Source organism: Meles meles, chromosome 5 (genome assembly GCF_922984935.1).
Source record: "Meles meles chromosome 5, mMelMel3.1 paternal haplotype, whole genome shotgun sequence".
Lineage (NCBI taxonomy): Eukaryota > Metazoa > Chordata > Mammalia > Carnivora > Mustelidae > Meles > Meles meles.
The window spans coordinates 152,389,591-152,408,652 of record NC_060070.1 but is presented as its reverse complement, the minus strand read 5'-3'; the positions used below and the strand labels follow the sequence as shown (position 1 = coordinate 152,408,652).

General features: G+C 40.1%; 1 protein-coding gene across 1 annotated transcript; it reads left to right on the top strand.

Annotated features, from left to right (window-relative positions):
- Positions 1 to 617: 617 nt before the first annotated feature.
- On the top strand, positions 618 to 1,577 carry LOC123942266 (putative olfactory receptor 2B8). The gene has a single exon (XM_046006119.1). It carries the CDS (start codon positions 618 to 620, stop codon positions 1,575 to 1,577), a length of 960 nt encoding a protein of 319 aa, XP_045862075.1.
- The last annotated feature ends 17,485 nt before the right edge of the window (positions 1,578 to 19,062 follow it).

The window sequence follows — 19,062 nt, the reverse complement described above, 5'->3', positions numbered from 1 at the left end:
TCAATATATTAAACAGTCAATTCTGCCATAATGTTTATAAGCAGAATTAGTAGTAGCATTTTCCATGTAATTGGATTTTTTGTGTAAATACGTTCTTGGTCTTCAATTCCTGTATCTGAATGCATTTTTGAGTATTATATTCTATGGCATGTGTGGTGTGTGCAAATCATATTGTGTAGAATCATGAGAACATATTTAGAATAACGTCTCTCCTCTGTCTGCATCTCCTTTTTATTGTTTCTGATTGCTCTCCCTCTTTTCCCCTCATCCCCGTTCTTTCTAAAATGTATGTATATACTTATAGTACTTTAAGTCTTATTAAGCTCAGTCTAAGAGACCTTTCATACCTATGACTGATGCAAACACATAGGCCATTATTTCATTTTTCTTTTACCAAATATTAATGCTGTACTTTTTGTCCTAATGTGGAACTATATTGGCATAAAGTATGTCAATTGTAAAGAGCACATCATAGATTCACATAGTTACTGACAAAATCCTATGCCCTGCCTTTAACATGAGAGATCCAAACCCCCCTCCAGTCAACTATTTTTTTTAAGATTTCTTTTAACATTGCTAAACGCTTGGTCCTAACAGGAAACATGTGCTAACAGAGGATGGAACAGAAGAATGGCAGTTCTTTCATGGGGTTTTTCCTGCTGGGGTTCTCTGACCGGCCTCAACTGGAGCTAGTCCTCTTTGTGGTCCTCCTGATCTTCTATCTGTTCACTCTGCTGGGAAACACCACCATCATTGCCTTGTCCCACCTCGACCCACATCTTCAGACTCCCATGTACTTTTTCCTCTCCAACCTAAGCTTCCTGGACCTGTGTTACACGACCAGCACTGTCCCTCAGCTCCTGGTTCATCTCAGGACAGAAGACAAGTCTATCTCCTTTGGTGGCTGTGTAGCTCAGCTCTTCATCTCTCTAGGGCTGGGATGCACGGAATGCATTCTGTTAGGGGTCATGGCATTTGACCGCTATGCAGCCATCTGCAAGCCCCTGCAGTACACTGTGATCATGCACCCGCGTCTCTGTGCCCTCATGGCTTCTGCATCATGGTTCATTGGTTTTGCCAACTCCTCATTGCAAACAATGCTCATCTTCATTGTACCACTTTGTGGGAGAAATAAAATAGACCATTTCCTTTGTGAGATCCCTCCACTACTCAAGCTTGCCTGTGTTGACCCCACTGTGTATGAGTCAGAGATGTTCTTCGCCAGTGTTATCATGCTCCTCATACCTGTGGCATTAATCATCTTCTCCTATGGCCAGATCATCAGGGCGGTCTTAAGAATAAAGTCATCTGCAGGACAGAGGAAAGCGTTTGGCACATGTGGGTCCCACATCACAGTGGTCTCCCTGTTCTATGGCACGGCCATCTATGCTTACCTCCAGCCCAGCGACAACTACTCCCAGGATCAGGGCAAGTTTGTTTCTCTGTTCTACACTATTGTCACCCCCATGGTCAACCCTGTCATATACACACTGAGGAACAAGGATATGACTGGGGCAATGAAGAAGGTGCTTTGTAGGGCCATGACTTCAGAGGACTGGGTGGGAAAGACCCTTTGATGGAAGACTATGGCCACAAGAGATTTTTAAGAAGACTCTGTCCTCCCCATGTCATCTAAAATTTCCTGTGACATCTCTCAAGCGAATTTCCTTACCTGATGCTTTAATGCAAGTGAGTGCTCAAAATCAAAGTTCATGGGTTCATGAAGCCTCCAGAGTTACTCCTAGAGAGTCTGCATTATATTTCATTTTAAAAAGCTCCACAGGTTTTTCATATTTCTCCCTCACTTGAGAACACTATTTCATTCCTCTGTGCAAGAAGACACGTATATACCATTAAGTCATAGGGAAAATGAGAATACGAATGACTCAAACACTATAGGAAATATTAAAATTTTAGCATTTTTCTAGCAAATTTTAAAATTTTTTATTTTAATTAATTTTTATTTGATATTTTAAAATTTTATTTAATTTTTATTTAATTCCAGCTACTCAACACACCATGTTATATTAGTTCCATGTGCACAATATAATGATTCAACACTTCCATCCATCACCTGTGCACATCAGGACAAGCACAACCTGCAATCGATTTAATAATTTCTTTGATCCAGGCATCAACTGATCAATGCTTTTGTATCTCTAGCCTGCCAAAAGCCCCATACAGTTTGAATGCAGGGACATATTCTAAAAATCTGGGAAATGACCTCTTATTCCCAGGAAATCCCATGTTCTCTGGAGCTTAGCAGATTCACTAGGAGGAAATGTAAAGAAGAAATAAAATATATATTAATCATTAAACATGTCCATGTGTCTAAGCTTACAAATAGCCATTTGAGTTTGAACTACTGTCATACGTTTCTGAATTAGGAGTAATGAGTGTCAACATCCCAGAACAGTTGAGTCTGACATTGTAAGCCCTTAGATCTTAATCAAACTCAGTTTGCACATAAATGTGTTTGTGGTATGGATCTGGGTTTTTGTATATATGTATCGTACAAACAGGGTATTTTCCTCTGGAGGTTGGAGCTTTGACAATGCCATGATCACAGAAACGTTTCTGAGTTTGTTAAGTTTTCCCAACATGTAGCCCAGTGCAAGTCTTGGACTGGACACATATGCATAATAACTCTACTGTTCCCTATCCTGACAGCTAACAGGCCTCCCCAGGGCCTTAAACCTTCGGCTGGCCATGCTCATGCCAAATGATCTTGCTGCAGAGACAGCATGTGGAGGCTGGAAATGACAACCAGGGGAAATTATGCACATAGTCAGGTTCTCTCTGTATCACTAAGAGCATGCACTATTCCCACTTGAATCAACACCTGGCATGTATCTTGTCACCAAGCAAGTAGAAAACTAGTTCTGTACACTATTTATCCTTGAATGTGACAAATTTCCCACATGCCATTTTTTCCTTTTTTTGTTTTAAAGATTTTATTATTTTATTATTTATTTATTTAAGTGAGAGGGAGAAAGAGACCAGGCGGAGGACAGGCAGATGGGTTTGGAGAGAGACTGACAGATCTGCCCTGAACATGGAGCCTGATGGGGTCTCCATCTTGTGACATGGAGATCAGGAGCTGAGCTGAAATCAAGAACCTCCAACCATCCCTCTACTATCTGTTTCAGCCACGTCCTGACAGTTATGAACAAATGGTCACTTTAAAATCCCTCAAATGAACTCTCTTTGGCACAAAAACCCTCAAGGTCTCAGGAAACCATGCAGCCTATTGCTCCAGGTGAACAACTTCTCTGCTCTTAAGGAGGCAGAGAGCCCTGGGGTGAAGCAGATTCATTTCCTTTAAGTGAATGTTTGAATGGCATATGGGTGTCTATGACTCATGGGACTAAATGACAGCTAACAAAGGTCTCTGGGATCCTAGCCAAAATAAAAGAGAAATCACTGAAGAGACCAAACACAAGTTCAGGATTGTTCTGTAACATTTTTCTAATGTTAGGAATCTGCTCCCCAAGCTCTCCATGCCCCGTCTGCAAACAGACTCCAGGGCTGTGTAAATTGTCACCAATAGTATTTGGACTCTTTTGCATTTTTGCCAATAACTGTGGAATGGCTACAGGGATTGTACCTAAGACTTGGCTCAATTATTTTTTCCGTCTGTGTTTAGCCCCTGGAGGTCAGGAGGATCATGATGCTCTAGAGCAAGTCATGGGTTCTTCCAGCTCTTCTGCTTCCTGAGGAACCCGGGGTGCACACCATCATCCCAGGTAGTGATGGCAGAGACCCAGAATGTCAATCAGACTCACAGGAAACACAGTTCTTAACCAGCAGCAGATTTACTACCAATTAGCAGAGGATACAAAATGCTGAGAGTTCCTTCAGTATCCAGGAGGCTCCAGACCTATCAGGAGACCCCTCGCTACAACTTTTTCTTCTCAAATATGAGGCAGAACTATTATGGTACAAGTCAGCACAGAGAGGCTTGGGGGATTCTCAGATTATGTGTCCCTACCTTCATAGCCCTGTCCTGGCTTTAGGACTGTCATTTGGTAGGGTATCTGCAGTGTGTATGGTGTAGGTTTCCTGTGTCTAAACAGACTCTCTGTATTCTGCTGAAATTACTATGTCAGTAATCAGAGAACAGCCACCCCCGTAAGACTGTCATGTATCTCTAGTCTGCATTTTGTGGTTACCGTTTGCCAGAGTTCTGCTCTGACCATGCTCACTGAGGAGGGAGGAACAGGTTACAGATCCTTGCGAACCCTTTCTTTTCCAGGTGACTTCTTTTTGAATGCTTGTTTTGCAATATAAGTGAGAGCTTCTTTCTTCATTATGGTATTGTAACACATTTCAGACCTGGTCTTGCAGACTCTGGGAACCACTGTGTGTGCAAATGCAGTTTGCTGGGAAGATGGGCTCTGTGACAGTGCAGAAATGAGAGGATGAATGACTGCTGCTCAAAGGGGTCAGGGATAGGTTTCTTATTCTTATACCTGGTTTAGTTTGTTGGAATGTAGACCATTTAAATCTCTGATATCCGTGAAAAGTAAAGCTCTCCCAAGAGAGATCTTGGTCAAGTTAGCTCTCCTCCAAGCACATGGGACTTCTCCTTTTCCTCAGAGAAAGAACCCAGTATTTTGAGTCTTTTTTTTTTTAATACAAAAGAAAAATTCCTGTTGGACTGAAAATGTCCTGTCTTCGCTTATGGAGCTTAAATTTCCTCAGCTGGAAGCTATGTATGTATTTTTTTGCCAAAGTCGACTCTAGGCCTATGGCTTCCACTGTCTTCTTGGAAGAAAGAAAAAAAAATGGAAAAATTCCTAGGGCACTATACTCTATCCTTCTTCCATATTTTATGTAGATTTCTAAAAGGGCTGATTGGTTTTTGTATGAGTGGACCAGAAGGATTATTGCAATTGGCTTTTTAAAAGTCTATGATAAGTTTTCTTTTGATTTTCTGATATTATGGATTTTATACTTTTTGGCATCTACACTCCACAGGAAGTTCTATTTCAAAGAAGTCTCTGATTTTTTGCTCTCTTTCCTTTATAGGATTCTAATTCTGAAGGGTGACTGGGGTCAAGACACTGAGTAGGACTCTTCTTCTAGCTGTCATTTTTGGTTAACCACAGGTGGGTAGTCTATATGTAAAACCAGGCTCTCCTACTTGTTAGTTGGATTGCTTGAAGCTGGTTACATATTGATTTAGCCTTGACTTTCCCTTCTTTAAAATGAATGTCACAATATTGTCATGGTGTTGTCACAGTGTTGTAATAGGGGTTAATGAAGTGATGTATGTAAAGCCCTTTGCCCAGTGAACTTTAAGAGGTAGTAAGTGTTCAGTATATGGAGGCTTTTCTTACCTTGTGACCTTATTCGATGTTCTTGCCATGTGGTACTTTTAATTTTTTATTTATTTTATTTCATTTTTTCAGTGTTCCAAGATTCATTGTTTATGCAGTACACCCAGTGCTCCATGCAATACATGCCCTCCTTAATACCCACCACCAGGCTCACCTAAACCCCCACCCCGCCTCCCAATGCCGTCAGTTTGTTTCTCAGAGTCCACAGTCTCTCGTGCTTCGTCTCCCCCTCCCCCTCCGATTTGCCCCAATTCACTTTTCCTTTCCTTCTCCCAATGTCCTCCATGTTATTCCTTATGCTCCACCAGTGAGTGAAACCATATGAGGATTGACTTTCTCTGCCTGACTTATTTCACTCAGCATAATCTCCTCCAGTCCTGTCCATGTTGATATAAAAGCTGGGTATTCATCTTTTCTGATGGAAGCATAATACTCCATTGTGTATATGGACCATATCTTCTTTATCCACTCATCTGTTGAAAGGCATCTTGGCGCTTTCCACAGTTTGGCAATGTGGCCATTGGTACTGTGAACACCGGGGTACAGATGGCCCTTGTCTTCACTGAATCTGTGTCTTTGGGGTAAATATCCAGTAGTGCAAGGTCACAGGTTGCTCTATTTATAATTTTTTGAAGGAATTGTAATTGGAATTTGGGCTGAGGAGGCCGATTCATAGAAAAGTAGCAAGGTTTGTTTCTGTAGCTTTCTCTATTCTAAGGTCCCTCCCCATGGTGTCAGGATGTCTTTTTCTTCTTCATCCTGGTCAGGTTCCTTTTATGGGGAGACGTTTTTCCTGCTTTCAGGAGGACAGAGGACAGTGTGATGTCCTTGCACCCACTGTTTCTGAAGTAGCTTCCATCCAAGACAGTCAGGATGACCTTGAGGCCCATTTTGGGATCTGTCCTGGTTCTCTACCCTTGCCATACACTTGATGCTTTCTAAAAACTTAATTCTGTTGATTGACACTGTTGGGTGGATTTGTTTTTAACCATTCAGTAATGAGCACTCGGTATGGTACATAAACAATAACTTTTAGAACACTGAAAAAATAAAATTAAATTAAAAGAAAGGAAAATCAAGTAAAAAAGAAATCTATGAAGTCTTTAAGAAGTGTAAGTTCTTCTGATAAAGCAAGATTTCTGAGGACAGGTTTTTTTTGTTGTTTTTTGTTTTTAATTTGCACAGCTCTTTTTCTGTTGAAACTGAAATTCAATAAAACAATAGGTGAATAGATTTCATTTTTCATGATTTTTTTCACTTTTTTAAAATTTATTTATTTATTTTCAGCATAACAGTACTCATTGTTTTTGCACCACACCCAGTGCTCCATGCAATATGTGCCCTCCCTATTACCCACCACCTGTTTCTGCAACCTCCCACCCCCGCCCCTTCAAAACCCTCAGGTTGTTCTTCAGAATGCATAGTCTCTCATGGTTCGCCTCCCCTTCCAATTTCCCTCAACTCAATTCTCCTCTCCATCTCCCCTTGTCCTCCATGTTGTTATGCTAAACAAATAAGTGAAACCATATGATACTTGACTCTCTCTGCTTGACTTATTTCGCTCAGCATAATCTCTTCCAGTCCTGTCCATGTTGCTAGAAAAGTTGGGTATTCATCCTTTCTGATGGAGGCATAATACTCCATCGTGTATATGGACCACATCTTCCTTATCCATTCGTCCGTTGAAGGGCATCTTGGCTCTTTCCATAGATTGACGGCATGGCCATTACTGCTATAAACATTGGGGTACAGATGATACTTCTTTTCACTACATCTGTATCTTTGGGGTAAATGCCCAGTAGTGCAATTGCAGGGTCATAGGGAAGCTCTATTTTTAATTTCCTGAGGAATCTCCACACTGTTCTCCAAAGTGGCTGCACCAACTTGAATTCCCACCAACAGGGTAGGAGGGTTCCCCTTTCTCCACAACCTCTCCAACACACGTTGTTTCCTGTCTTGCTAATTTTTTCCATTCTAACTGGTGTGAGGTGGTATCTCAATGTGGTTTTAATTTGAATCTCCATGATGGCTAGTGATGATGAACATTTTTTCATGTGTCTGATAGCCATTTGTATGTCTTCATTGGAGAAGTGTCAGTTCATATGTTCTGCCCATGTTTTTGATATGATTATCTGTTTTGTGTGTGTTAAAAGAGGTAAAGGAACTGTACTTGAGGAACTACAGAACACACATGAAAGAAATTGAAGACACAAAAAGATGGAAGACCATTCCATGGTCTTGGATCAGAAGAATAAACATTGTTAAAATGTCTATACTGCCCAGAGCAATCTATACTTTTAATACCATTCTGATCAAAATTCCACTAGTATTTTTCAAAGAGCTGGAACAAATAATCCTAAAATTTGTATGGAATCAGAAGAGACCCCGAATTGCTAAGGAAATGTTGAAAAACAAAAACAAAACTGGGGGCATCATGTTACATGATTTCAAGCTTTACTACAAAGCTGTGATTATCAAGACAGCATGGTACTGGCATAAAAACAGACACATAGACCAGTGGAACATAGTAGGGAGCCCAGATATGGACCCTCCACTCTATGGTCAAATAATCTTCGCCAAAGCAGTAAAAAATATACAGTGGAAAAAAAGTCTCTTCAATAAATGGTGCTGGGAAAACTGGACAGCGATATGTAGAAGAATGAAACTCGACCATTCTCTTACACCATACACAAAGATAAAGTTGAAATGGATAAAAGACCTCAACATGAGACAGGAATCTATCAGAATCCTAGAGGAGAACATAGGCAGTAACCTCTTCGATATCAGCCACAGCAACTTCTTTCAAGATATGTCTCCAAAGGCCAAGGAAACAAAAGCGAAAATGAACTTTTGGGAATTCATCAAGATCAAAAGCTTCTGCACAGCAGAGGAAACAGTCAACAAAACAAAAATGCAACCCACGGAATGGGAGAAGATATTTGCAAATGACAGTACAGACAAAAGGTTGCTGTTCAGTTCTTGACCTGTGTCTTTTGTCTCAGTGAAGCATCCTGAGTATTTTTGTTCTTAAGGATTTTATTTATTTGTGTCAGAGAGAAAGAGAGGGAGAGTGAGCACAGCACAAGCAGCAGTGGGAGAAGCGGTCTCCCCACGAAGCAAAGAGCCTGATGATGGAGTTGATTCCAGGTCCCCAGGGTTATGACCTGAGCTAAAGGCAGATGCTTAACTAATTGAGCCACCCAGGCAGCCCACATTCTGGACATTTTTAATGGTTGGATTATTTGGGATCTGCATGATCAATGTGACATCATTGCATTGGGATGGAAAATATCTTTTCCCATATTTGGTTGTTATTGTATAGAAAGGCAACAAATTTGTGTATGTTGAGTTTCTATTCTACAACTTTACTAAACTTATTGGTGAGTTCTAATACTGTGTTGGTGGTGTCTACGAATTTCTCTATATAAGATCATATCATTTCCAAACAAAGATGATTTCACTTTTAAAAAAAATTTGGCTGCCATTTATTCCATTCTCCCCCAAGATTGCTGACGCTGGGACTTCCTGTCTATGTTCTGTCAGAGTTGTGAAGGTGGCATCTTTCTCTTGTTTCTGATCTTAGAGGAAAAGCTTCCAGCCTTCTGCCATTGCGCGTGTTAGCCACGGGTTTGTCACTTACGGCCTCTATTACGTTGAGACATATTCCTTCTACACCCAATTTGTTGAATGTGTTTAGCATGAAAAGACATAATGTTTTGTTAAATGCTTTTTTTGCCTCTATTGAGATAATCATATGATTTTTCTCTTTCATTCTACTAACGTGGTCCCCCACATCTACAGATTTTATATGTTGGTTTACCTGTGTCCTGTTATACATTGCTCTTGATGATGGTGTATGAACCTCTTAATCTGGTGTTGAATTTTGTTTGCTAATATTTTTTAGAGGTTTATTTATATATTTGGCAGAGAGGGAGAGAAAGCACAAGCAGACGGCACACTAGAGGGAAAGGGAGAAATGGACTCCCCGCCAAGCAAGGAGTCCAACATGGAGCTCAATCCCAGGACCGTGGGATCATGACCTGAAACAAAGGAAGCAGCTTAACTGACTGCACCAGCTAGGTGCAGTTCTTAGATGATTGTTCTTAAATGCTCTTTTTTTTAAGATTTTATTTATTTATTTGACAGACAGAGATCACAAGTAGGCAGAGGAAGGCAGAGAGAGAGAGGGGGAAGCAGGCTTCCCACTGAGCAGAGAGCCCAATGTGGGGCTTGATCCCAGGACCCTGGGATCATGACCTGAGCTGAAGGCAGAAGCTTAACCCACTGAGCCACCCAGGCGCCCAGTTCTTAAATGATCTTAATGATGCCAGCTCTTAAATGATTGGGAGTGAAAGAGTAGATATACTTCTATTAGACAAAATATGGTTCAAAGCAAAAACGGTCACAAGGGTAAATTAGAGTGGACAACTGAGTCTGCAGGGCTAGTATTACCTCTGAGGGATATTTTTATGTCACCAGAGTGAAAATCCATGCTTTAGGGACTGAAGATGGATGTGTTTTTAGTGGTCCCAGGAGTGTCCTGTCCCGTGGAACTCATTAGCCTCAGGTGCAGTATTCAGAGTTTGGCTCCCAGAGACAGCCAAGGAGGAAGGCTCTGGAGAGGGGACATCAACAGATCATCAATCTTTTGTTGCCAGATTGATTGGGCATGAAACTATGTCTCCATTTAACTTCCATTTACCATTCCATGTAATAGTAGTAGCTACAATATTCTTTGCTAGTGCTTAAATTCCTTTTTAAATTTGAGACATATTATTCACATAACATTGTAATAGTTCTAGGCATACAATGTAACGGTTCCGTACTGGTGTATGAAGTGGAGTCAACACCCCGGTGATTCTGGTTAACATGCACTGCTGCACGCAGTCACCTATTTTCATCTAGAGATGAGAACGTTTATGATTTATTCTCTTAGCAATTTTCAAATATGTGCTATGGTATATCAATACTCCTTTAGTTCTGGATCAGCATGTGGAGCTCGAGGGCTGCGTGAGATAGGACAGCATATAATGAGTGACTGTAAGGGAATGATCAGGCTATCCACAGCATCATTAAGACTGGCAAGACGCCAGGCTTGGTGAATGAGAGTTAAGATGATCCCTTTTTTAGAAGATAGAAGGCAAGAGGCAATGCTCCTACTTTGGGCTGAATTGTGTCCCAGCAAAAGCTGTGGTTATATCCTAACTCCTTGTGCATATGAATATGACCTGTTTGAAGAGAAAGTCTTTGCAGATGTAATCAAATGAAGAGGAGGCCCTATGTGATGAAGGTGGTCTTTAATCCAGAATGGCTAGTGTCCTTATGAGAAGCAAAATCAGAGACACAGACAGAGATACAGGGAGAATGCCATGTGACCACAGAGGAAAATTTGGAGAATGATGAATCTACAAACCAAGGAAGACCAAGGATTTCTGGCAACAGGAAGCTAAAAGAAAGACTTGAAACACATTCTCCTGTAGAACCTTCAGAAAAAGGGTACCCAGCTGGCACCTGATTTTGGACTGGCTTCCAGTACCATGACGGAAAATATGTCTTGTTTTAATTTTTTTTTTAATTTAAATCTTAGGTGGTTAACATACAGTACAATATTGGTTTCTGGAGCAGAATTCAGTGATTCATCACTTACATGAAACACCCAGTGCTCTTCCCAAGAGCCCTCCTCAATACCTTTCACCCATTTAACCTCACCACTATCCAACTCCCTCTGTCAGTGCTCAGTGTGTTCTCTGTCATGAAGACCCTCTTATGGCTACATTCCCTCTCTTCTTTTTCTCTTTTCCTCCTTCTCGTATGTTCGTGTCTTTTCTTTAAGTTCACATGTGAATGAGATCATATGGTAGTTGTCTTTCCCTGACTGCGTTATTTCACTTAGCATATACACTCCAGCTCCATCTACATTGTTGCAAATGGCAAGACTTCATCCTTTGTGATGGCAGAGTAGTATTCCACATCTTCCTTATCCATTCGTCAGTCGATGGACATTTGGGATTGTTCCATAATTCAGCTATTGTTGATAATGCTGCTGTAAACATTGGGGTGCATGTATCCCTTTGACACTGTGTTTTTGTATTGTTTGGATAAATTCATGGTAGTGCAAATGGTGAGTTGTAGGGTAGCTCATGTTTAAATTTTTGAGGAACCTCCTCCATTTTCCAGAGCGGCTGCACCAGCTTGCATTGCCAGCAACAGTGCAGGAGGGTTCCCCTGTCTCTGCTTCCTCCCCCATATCTGATGTTTCCTCTGTTGTTAATTTTAGCTGTTATGACAGGTTCGACATGATATCTCATTGTGGTTTTGATATGTATTTTCCTGATGCCAAGTGACATTGAGCATTTTTTTAATGTGTCTGTTAGGCATTCAGATGTCTGTCCTCTGTGTAACTGGATCCTCTCTGTGTGTGGCCTGTCTCTTTCAGCTTCTGTCATTTGTCCCTCTGGATTTGTCTTCTCTGTCTCTCCCTTTTTGGGGAGGCATTTCATTTTCATTTTCCCTATGTAGGCTCTTCATCTGTTTATCCCGTGGTCACCACGGATCCCAACGCAGGCAGCAGTGCAGGGCAGTGACTCACTTAGCAGGAAGGTTGGGCTGTTCCCAGTGCTTCCCTCACAGGGAGGACAGGTAGTGAGGAAGAGGACTGCAGAGCTGGGAAGAGTTCAGAGACCAGAGGCAGCCTGTTGCAGAATGTACTGAGCTGGTGGCAATTTAGATCTTTCAGAGGAAAGACTGTCCTCACTAGGTGCACCTGGGAGGCTCAGTCAGTTAAGCGTCTGCCTTTGGCTCAGGTCATGATCCCAGTGTCTAGGGATCCCATGATCCCAGGTTCTAGGATCGAACCCTGCATTAGGCTTCCTGCTTAGCTGGGAGTCTGTTTCTGTCTCTCCTTCTGCTCCTTCACCTACTTTGCTCTCTGTCTCACAAATTAATTTAAAGAATGTTAAAGAAAAAAGAACTGAATGATTATGATATTGCCTCCCTTGTTAACTGGACATGGAGAGAACTTCAGCTGGCCTCCACCCAACTGCACACCTTTCTCTCTCCTTTGCTCTTGATGTTGTTATAAGCAGCCCTTTGACACCATTTTTAGTTGTGACTATAATTTTGTACAGTAATTATAGCCTTACCCCACATGTTTGAGTTCATTAACAGCAGTTTGTTTTACCTGTTTTTGAACTTATGTAGAGGGATTGTTTGCTTTGTAACCTCTATCCTTTCCTCAGCATTTTATGTGGAAAAAATGTTCCAATTTGTTTAGTTGGAGTGTTATTCATGCTGTTGGAAAGTACTCCTATATGAATAGGTCACAATCTACCAGTTTACTGGGGATGGGTCTTTGGATTCATCCAGGTTTTGGTTAATAGCAATGATACTGCTGTGGCGTGTTCTTATATGTGTGTCTTGTGGCAGGCAATGGAGCACTGTCCTGGATAATATGGGATCCAGGAATGTGAGTGTGGGTCAGCGTCTCTAGATAATGCCTCACGATCGTCAAAGTGACTTGAGCATGTAAGGCTGGCAGTGAGTGGGGCCTGGACACAGAGCATTAACAGCAGGTCTGTGATTCCTTTCCTAGTCAGGACACCCACACTGTAGTGCCTATCAGTTCCCCCTGACTCTCAGGAGGGGATCTACATGGTATAAGGATAACTGAGAAAATTCAAATCTGAGAATGTTTTTAGCAGGAAGTAGTTAATCTCTTGGTTGAACAGGGTAAATGATCCTGGAACTTATGGATGCAGGAAAAATAGCCACAAACCACCCAACTTCCTTCCATTTTTCTGTAGTGATTATTTTAACTATCCCAGTAAAGTAAAAATCATTTGGAACTTAAAAGCAAAGACCAGTTGAAAATAAATCATGTGTTTTGTTGAAAGGAGATGATTTTCTTAAACTGTTTGAGTATATCACTAAAAGCTATCAATATAAACTGAACAGTGGTCTAGATGATTTGAGATTTTGTTTTGCCTTTGCTCTATTAGATGTTTGGTAGAATTTGGTTGCCTTCCTTTCTATTCATGGTAATGATAAGAAAATGCCTAATTATTAGCTATGTGGTTCCATATACATTGGTTATGAATGATATTAAATTAATATTTTATTCACATATTTACATTAAAATTATATATCTCAATAGACTATATATTTATATGTAAATATTTGGTCAGCTATGAAGATAAAAATCTTAGGTGATTTTAAAACCTATAGATTATTCACAGATGAGAACCAAGGTGGTTGGGAGATCACGGGAGTTTTCGTCCTCTGTGAAATATGTGACATAACAAAGGAGACAGATGAGGTCTCCTCTGACATTGTCCTTGATCATCATTTTGCCTGAGGACGGCCATCTCTGGACAGCTCAGTGACAAGGCCTCATTAACAGTGTGGGGCATCTGCTCCCCAGAGACGTCAGCCAGGGAAATGCATTTGGTGCTCAGTGCCAGCTCAATCCAGCCACAGCTGAGTGTCACAGCACCCTCTCCTGTGCTCATAAGGGACTCCCTGTCATACAGGCAGGTCATTGCTTTTGGGAAACCATAGTGAGAGTTTGCAATTGCCGTCATCTTCTACGTCTTAGAGGCAAATTGCTGCTCTCTGTACCACATGAAGACATGTGAAGTCATCACAGAAAGCATCCTTTTGCTTAGGAAAAACCTACAGATAACCCAGTTTGGGTATAGTCAGGCTTTGCACTTACTGCGTACAACTTAGTGCCAATCTCCAGTACTGTCTTTAGACAATGACTTGGAACGGAGGTAGGGAAATAGCTTAGAACCCACAGAGAAGGTGAGCAAAGGTGAGTGAAATGGAACTTGGTCTGTGTGTTGCTTTAGGAATGGAAGATGGGTTTCTTTTTAGAAGAACTAAATTTAGCTGTTCGTTACAGACTCCACCAAGTCATTCCCAGACATTTCAGTGTGCTGCAGTCCATTCGTTAAACCTGTGTATGCACACGTGGAAAACACTTAAAGTATGCGTATGTAGTGGTAATTAAATATGCCCTTCAGTAATAGAATTAGAGTATGCATATGTGGGAAAGTAGCAGCTCTAGGATTCCATGATTTCCAATTGGTTTGTATTGTCTGTGAAAATAGACAGTATTTGTTTTCTATGCTGAAAACTCATTTTCAGTGTTTATCATTTCTAAATGGTCATTTTTTCCCTTATGAGTTACCAAAAAAACTAAAATACATATGGAGTTTTTAAAAAAATGCTATGTTGAAGATTACAACAGAGGAGTTCCATAGTGGGTCAAAACATTTCTATTCAGACACTGGGTTCCATCCCTCTATCCTTGCACAGGATCGTGAATGGACTCTGTGTGAATGCTGTTGGGCTCTGCTCAGATGCTCTTTACTTGGCTGATGATCCAATCCTAACCCTATGTGTTAGGAATATGGGCTGCCAAGTGCACAGTCGTTTCTTGTCTTGCTAATTTTGGCCATTCTAACTGGGGTAAGGTGGTATCTCAATGTGGTTTTAGTTTGAATCTCCCTGATGGCTAGTGATGATGAACATTTTTTTCATGTGCCTGATAGCCATTTGTATGTCTTCATTGGAGAAGTGTCTGTTCATGTCTTCTGCCCATTTTTGACATGATTTCCTGTTTTGTGTGTGTTGACTTTGAGGGGTTCCTTATAGATCCTGGATATTAGCCTTTTGTCTGTACTGTCATTTGCGAATATCTTCTCCCATTCTGTGTGTTGCCTCTTTGTTTTGTTTCCTCTCCCGTGCGGAATCTTTTGATCTTGATGAAGTCCCAAAAATTCATTTTTGCTTTTTTTCCTTTGCCTTTGGAGACATATCTTGAAAGAAGTTGCTGTGGCTGATATAGAATAGGTTACTGCCTATGATATCCTCTATGATTTAGATGGATTCCTGCCTCACATTGAGGTCTTTTATCCATTTCAATTTTATCTTTGTGTACGGTGTAAGAGAATGGTCGAGTTTCATTCTTCTACATATAGCTGTCCAATTTTCCCAGCACCATTTATTGAAGAGACTGTCTTTTTTCCACTGTATATATTTTCCTACATTGTCGAAGATTATTTGACCATAGAGTTGAGGGTCCATATCTGGGCTCTCTACTCTGTTCCACTGGGCTATGTGTCTATTTTTATGCCAGTACCATGCTGTCTTGGTGATCACAGCTTTGTAGTAAAGCTTGAAATCAGGTAATGTGATGCCGCCAGTTTTGTTTTTGTTTTTCAACATTTCCTTAGCAATTTGGGGTCTCTTCTGATTCCACACAAATTTTAGGATTTTTTGCTCTAGCTCCTTGAAAAATGCCAGCGGAATTTTGATTGGAATGGCATTGAAAGTATAGATTTCTTAGGCAGTATAGACATTTTAACAATGTTTATTTTCCTGATTCAACTAGGCTATTTTGCTCAGGTAGTGACACATGGATAGTGGCTATTGCATTAGACAGCGAGGGCTGAGTATTTCCACCAGCACAGATGCATACTTGTATGGGAGACTTGTATCCAGCTTCTTATGGGATCAGGCTCATGCCATTTTCCACCTGAGACCACATCCTGGCTTAGCAGCATTCTCTGCTCTGTTTTGCTTCCCTCATCCCCTTTATCCTGAGAACATTTCCTGAACAAACCACTTGCAGTGGAAATCCTGCTTGATCCTCTTCTACCATGGAACCTGGTGGAAAGCACTGTCCCTGTTCATGAGACTTGTCATTTCCAGTGTTGTGAAAGCTGCCTTCCCCCTCACTAGAGTATCCTGCATTGCCCATGGGGGCCTGTTCTAGTTTATGTGAGGTCAGTTCAGACCTAGGGGACAGAATATTTATTAAAGTTATAGATTTTCATTCCTAGCACTGCCAATACTATTTCAGGATTCATTCAGGACCTGGATAGGGCAGGGTTTGTATGTCAATTTTGTCGGTGACTGTTATATTTTTGTGATATCTTCAATGCAGATATTATTTTGATATCTTTGGCCTTTAAAATGTGTACTTTGCATACTAAGTATCAGGTTTTATGGAAACATTTATTATTCCACTCAAATTAGTAGACTTCTGTGTCAGCATTGAACACTGACAATAATGGCTCTATCAGCTTTTGTGTTTTGGTACTAAATATTTAACCTCTTCCATTAGATGTCTGTTCTCTTAATTTTTTTTTGTAGAATTGTACTATTTTGAGATGTCCTTTCCCACTTTATTGTTTTTAGATGGTGATTATTACATAAAATGCTTTTTTTTTCATAGAATCTATTTATTTTTATTTCACCTAATAACTCTTTTCTCTCTCTACATATAACCTGTGCTTTCTCAAGGATTTATTGTTTTGTATGCAAGATAATAATTTATGTGTGGATTTGAAACTGGATTTTCCTCTACCATCTCACATCATGATAATTGCTAGAGACGGCATTCTGTGCTCCTTACATAGGATGGGTATGTTTAGTTCCATCCAGGATTATTAAATAGTTCGTGTAAGAGGATGACTGTCTCTTACTGCATTCGGGCATTTGATACCTACCTACATAGAGATGATGGTTTTTAATCTACTCACACAAGTGTTTAACGTGGTAAGAAGTCAACGTAATGAAGTTTTTCATTTAAACTTAAGGTACACATGTCCTTTCTCTGGGAAGATGTGTTCTGTGGCGATGCACACAGACTAGAGAGGGACGGGTGCTGAGCAGGGGAGGTAGAAGGGAGGAAAGTGAGCCAGATCAGCAGCACAAGCTGTTGAGATCTGAAGAATGCATTATGCAGCCTGCTCTAACTCACATCCAGTGCTGCTCAAGGGGAATAGTTTTCCTAGATGTAATTTGGAAAAAGAAGAAGAAGATGGTGGACTATGACAAGAGTATTCCTGTTCCTCCCAGGGTTCTCTCCAGGAAGGCACTGGAAACAATCGTAACGTCCACAGAAAATCCCATTCTTTTTGTCTCTTTTAGTTGGCATCTCCTTTGCCTGGTACTTTATTTTTCAACTGAAAATGTATTCATTTTTGTACCTGTCCGATAGAAGCCATTCAGCATTCTTTAGATTCTTTAGATATATGTATACACACATACACATACATATATAATCTGGAAAAGAAGGAAACCATTTATACAGGTTCAGCTCACCAGAGTTTTGTCTTCTCTTTCCTCCCTTCTTAGTCCTTACTGATAGGATAACATTAAAATATATCACTATTTATTGTCGTGGTACAATATGATATTGGTATTTTCCTTGGACAAGTAACATTTCCCTTATGTCCTCCTTACTTTGGTGAGTAATGCCTTCATTAGACACCTTGAAAATGCCAGCAATTTCTTTCAGATAATTTATCTGTATTTGTGCATGTGGGCATGAAACTGAACTGTGGTTTATTTGCTCTTCTGAGCAGGTGTGATTCGGGCACATTCCCTGTTGTTGCACATTTACACTGTCTCAGATACCTTTATAACTAATTCCAATAAGAAAGGTTTTGTGGAGAGGTTTTTCTTTTTTGTTGTTGTTGTTTTTGTTTTTTGTTTTTTGGGGGGTTTTTTGGTGGATACAACTGAATGCATTTCTACAGGAAATCCAAGGAACTACAAAATAATGTGAAATACTGTATCCTCTATTCTGATTCCATAAATACTTATTTAATGCCAGTTTTGTACCAATTTCTTTCACACACCAGAGGGTCTGCCCTGAAACCTGATTCAGATTTTTAGTCTTAGAAGAACAAGAAATGATCTGTATGCCTAAGCAATTTGAACATGATATAACTGAAACTCTCATTTTCTGATGCCTCTTTTGTTGGTTTATAACTGCTTCAACTACTAAGCAGCTAGAAGGATAGGGTCATCAGACTCACCTGAGCGTTGGTAACGTGTCTGATTCGGCATCATTAACTCTGCAAGACAGCTTCGAGAAGGTACTAACCTAATGTTGACGGGTATCTGGCATTTTAGATAATACCCGAATATCCTGTTCTATGACCTTCTGTGTTGTACTTAAAGGTTTCCATTATAGGCATTTACTTGTCAATGCTTTGAGAATGTATTTGTTCTTATCTCTATGTATTTATCTATTTAAATATCTTAACATAAGGATTTTACCATAGGGAGTGAAGCAGAACATTACACTTTGTACATAGATTACACAGTTGGGTAAATTTTTAAAATGTTAAAAATTTAAAATGTTTATTCTGAGTAGAATGTTGATAGTGGATGATCCCACCTTTTTCAAGAATTTCATGTGCTCTACTTGGTACTGTTTGGAGCAGAAATCTGAAGAAGGAAGAGGAATGACATAGCCAGTAGATTTTAAAGTTCTGATTCCACCTGACTATGCAGGGCCAAGGAATTTTCAGAGTTCTGGTTATACTGTTACCGTGATTTTAAGCATATTTAGGACCAAAGTTAAGCAGTGTAATTGAATGGTGGTGGTGTTTTCAGGTTCTCTCTGATTTGAGTATTTAGTTGTTTTACTACCATACAAAAAAAATCCAAACAAACCTGTACCTTTCATAAATATAATATCGTAGAGAGGTAAGTCTGATACAATGTTCATATGCAGAACTATTAATGATCTTTTGAATGTAATTGAATTATTTGTATATGTATATTCCAGTTACTAAATTCTTATATCTGAAAGTACTTTTCCAATTATGTTGTATTTTATTGCATGTGAGGTATGTAGAAATCCACTTGTGTACAATCACGAGATATGTATTTAAAGTAAAGTCTCTTTTTTTATTTC

What these genes read in the sequence shown, in the direction of transcription:
- LOC123942266 (XM_046006119.1), top strand. Translation starts at nt 618, where the DNA reads ATGGAACAGAAGAATGGCAGTTCTTTCATGGGGTTTTTCCTGCTGGGG.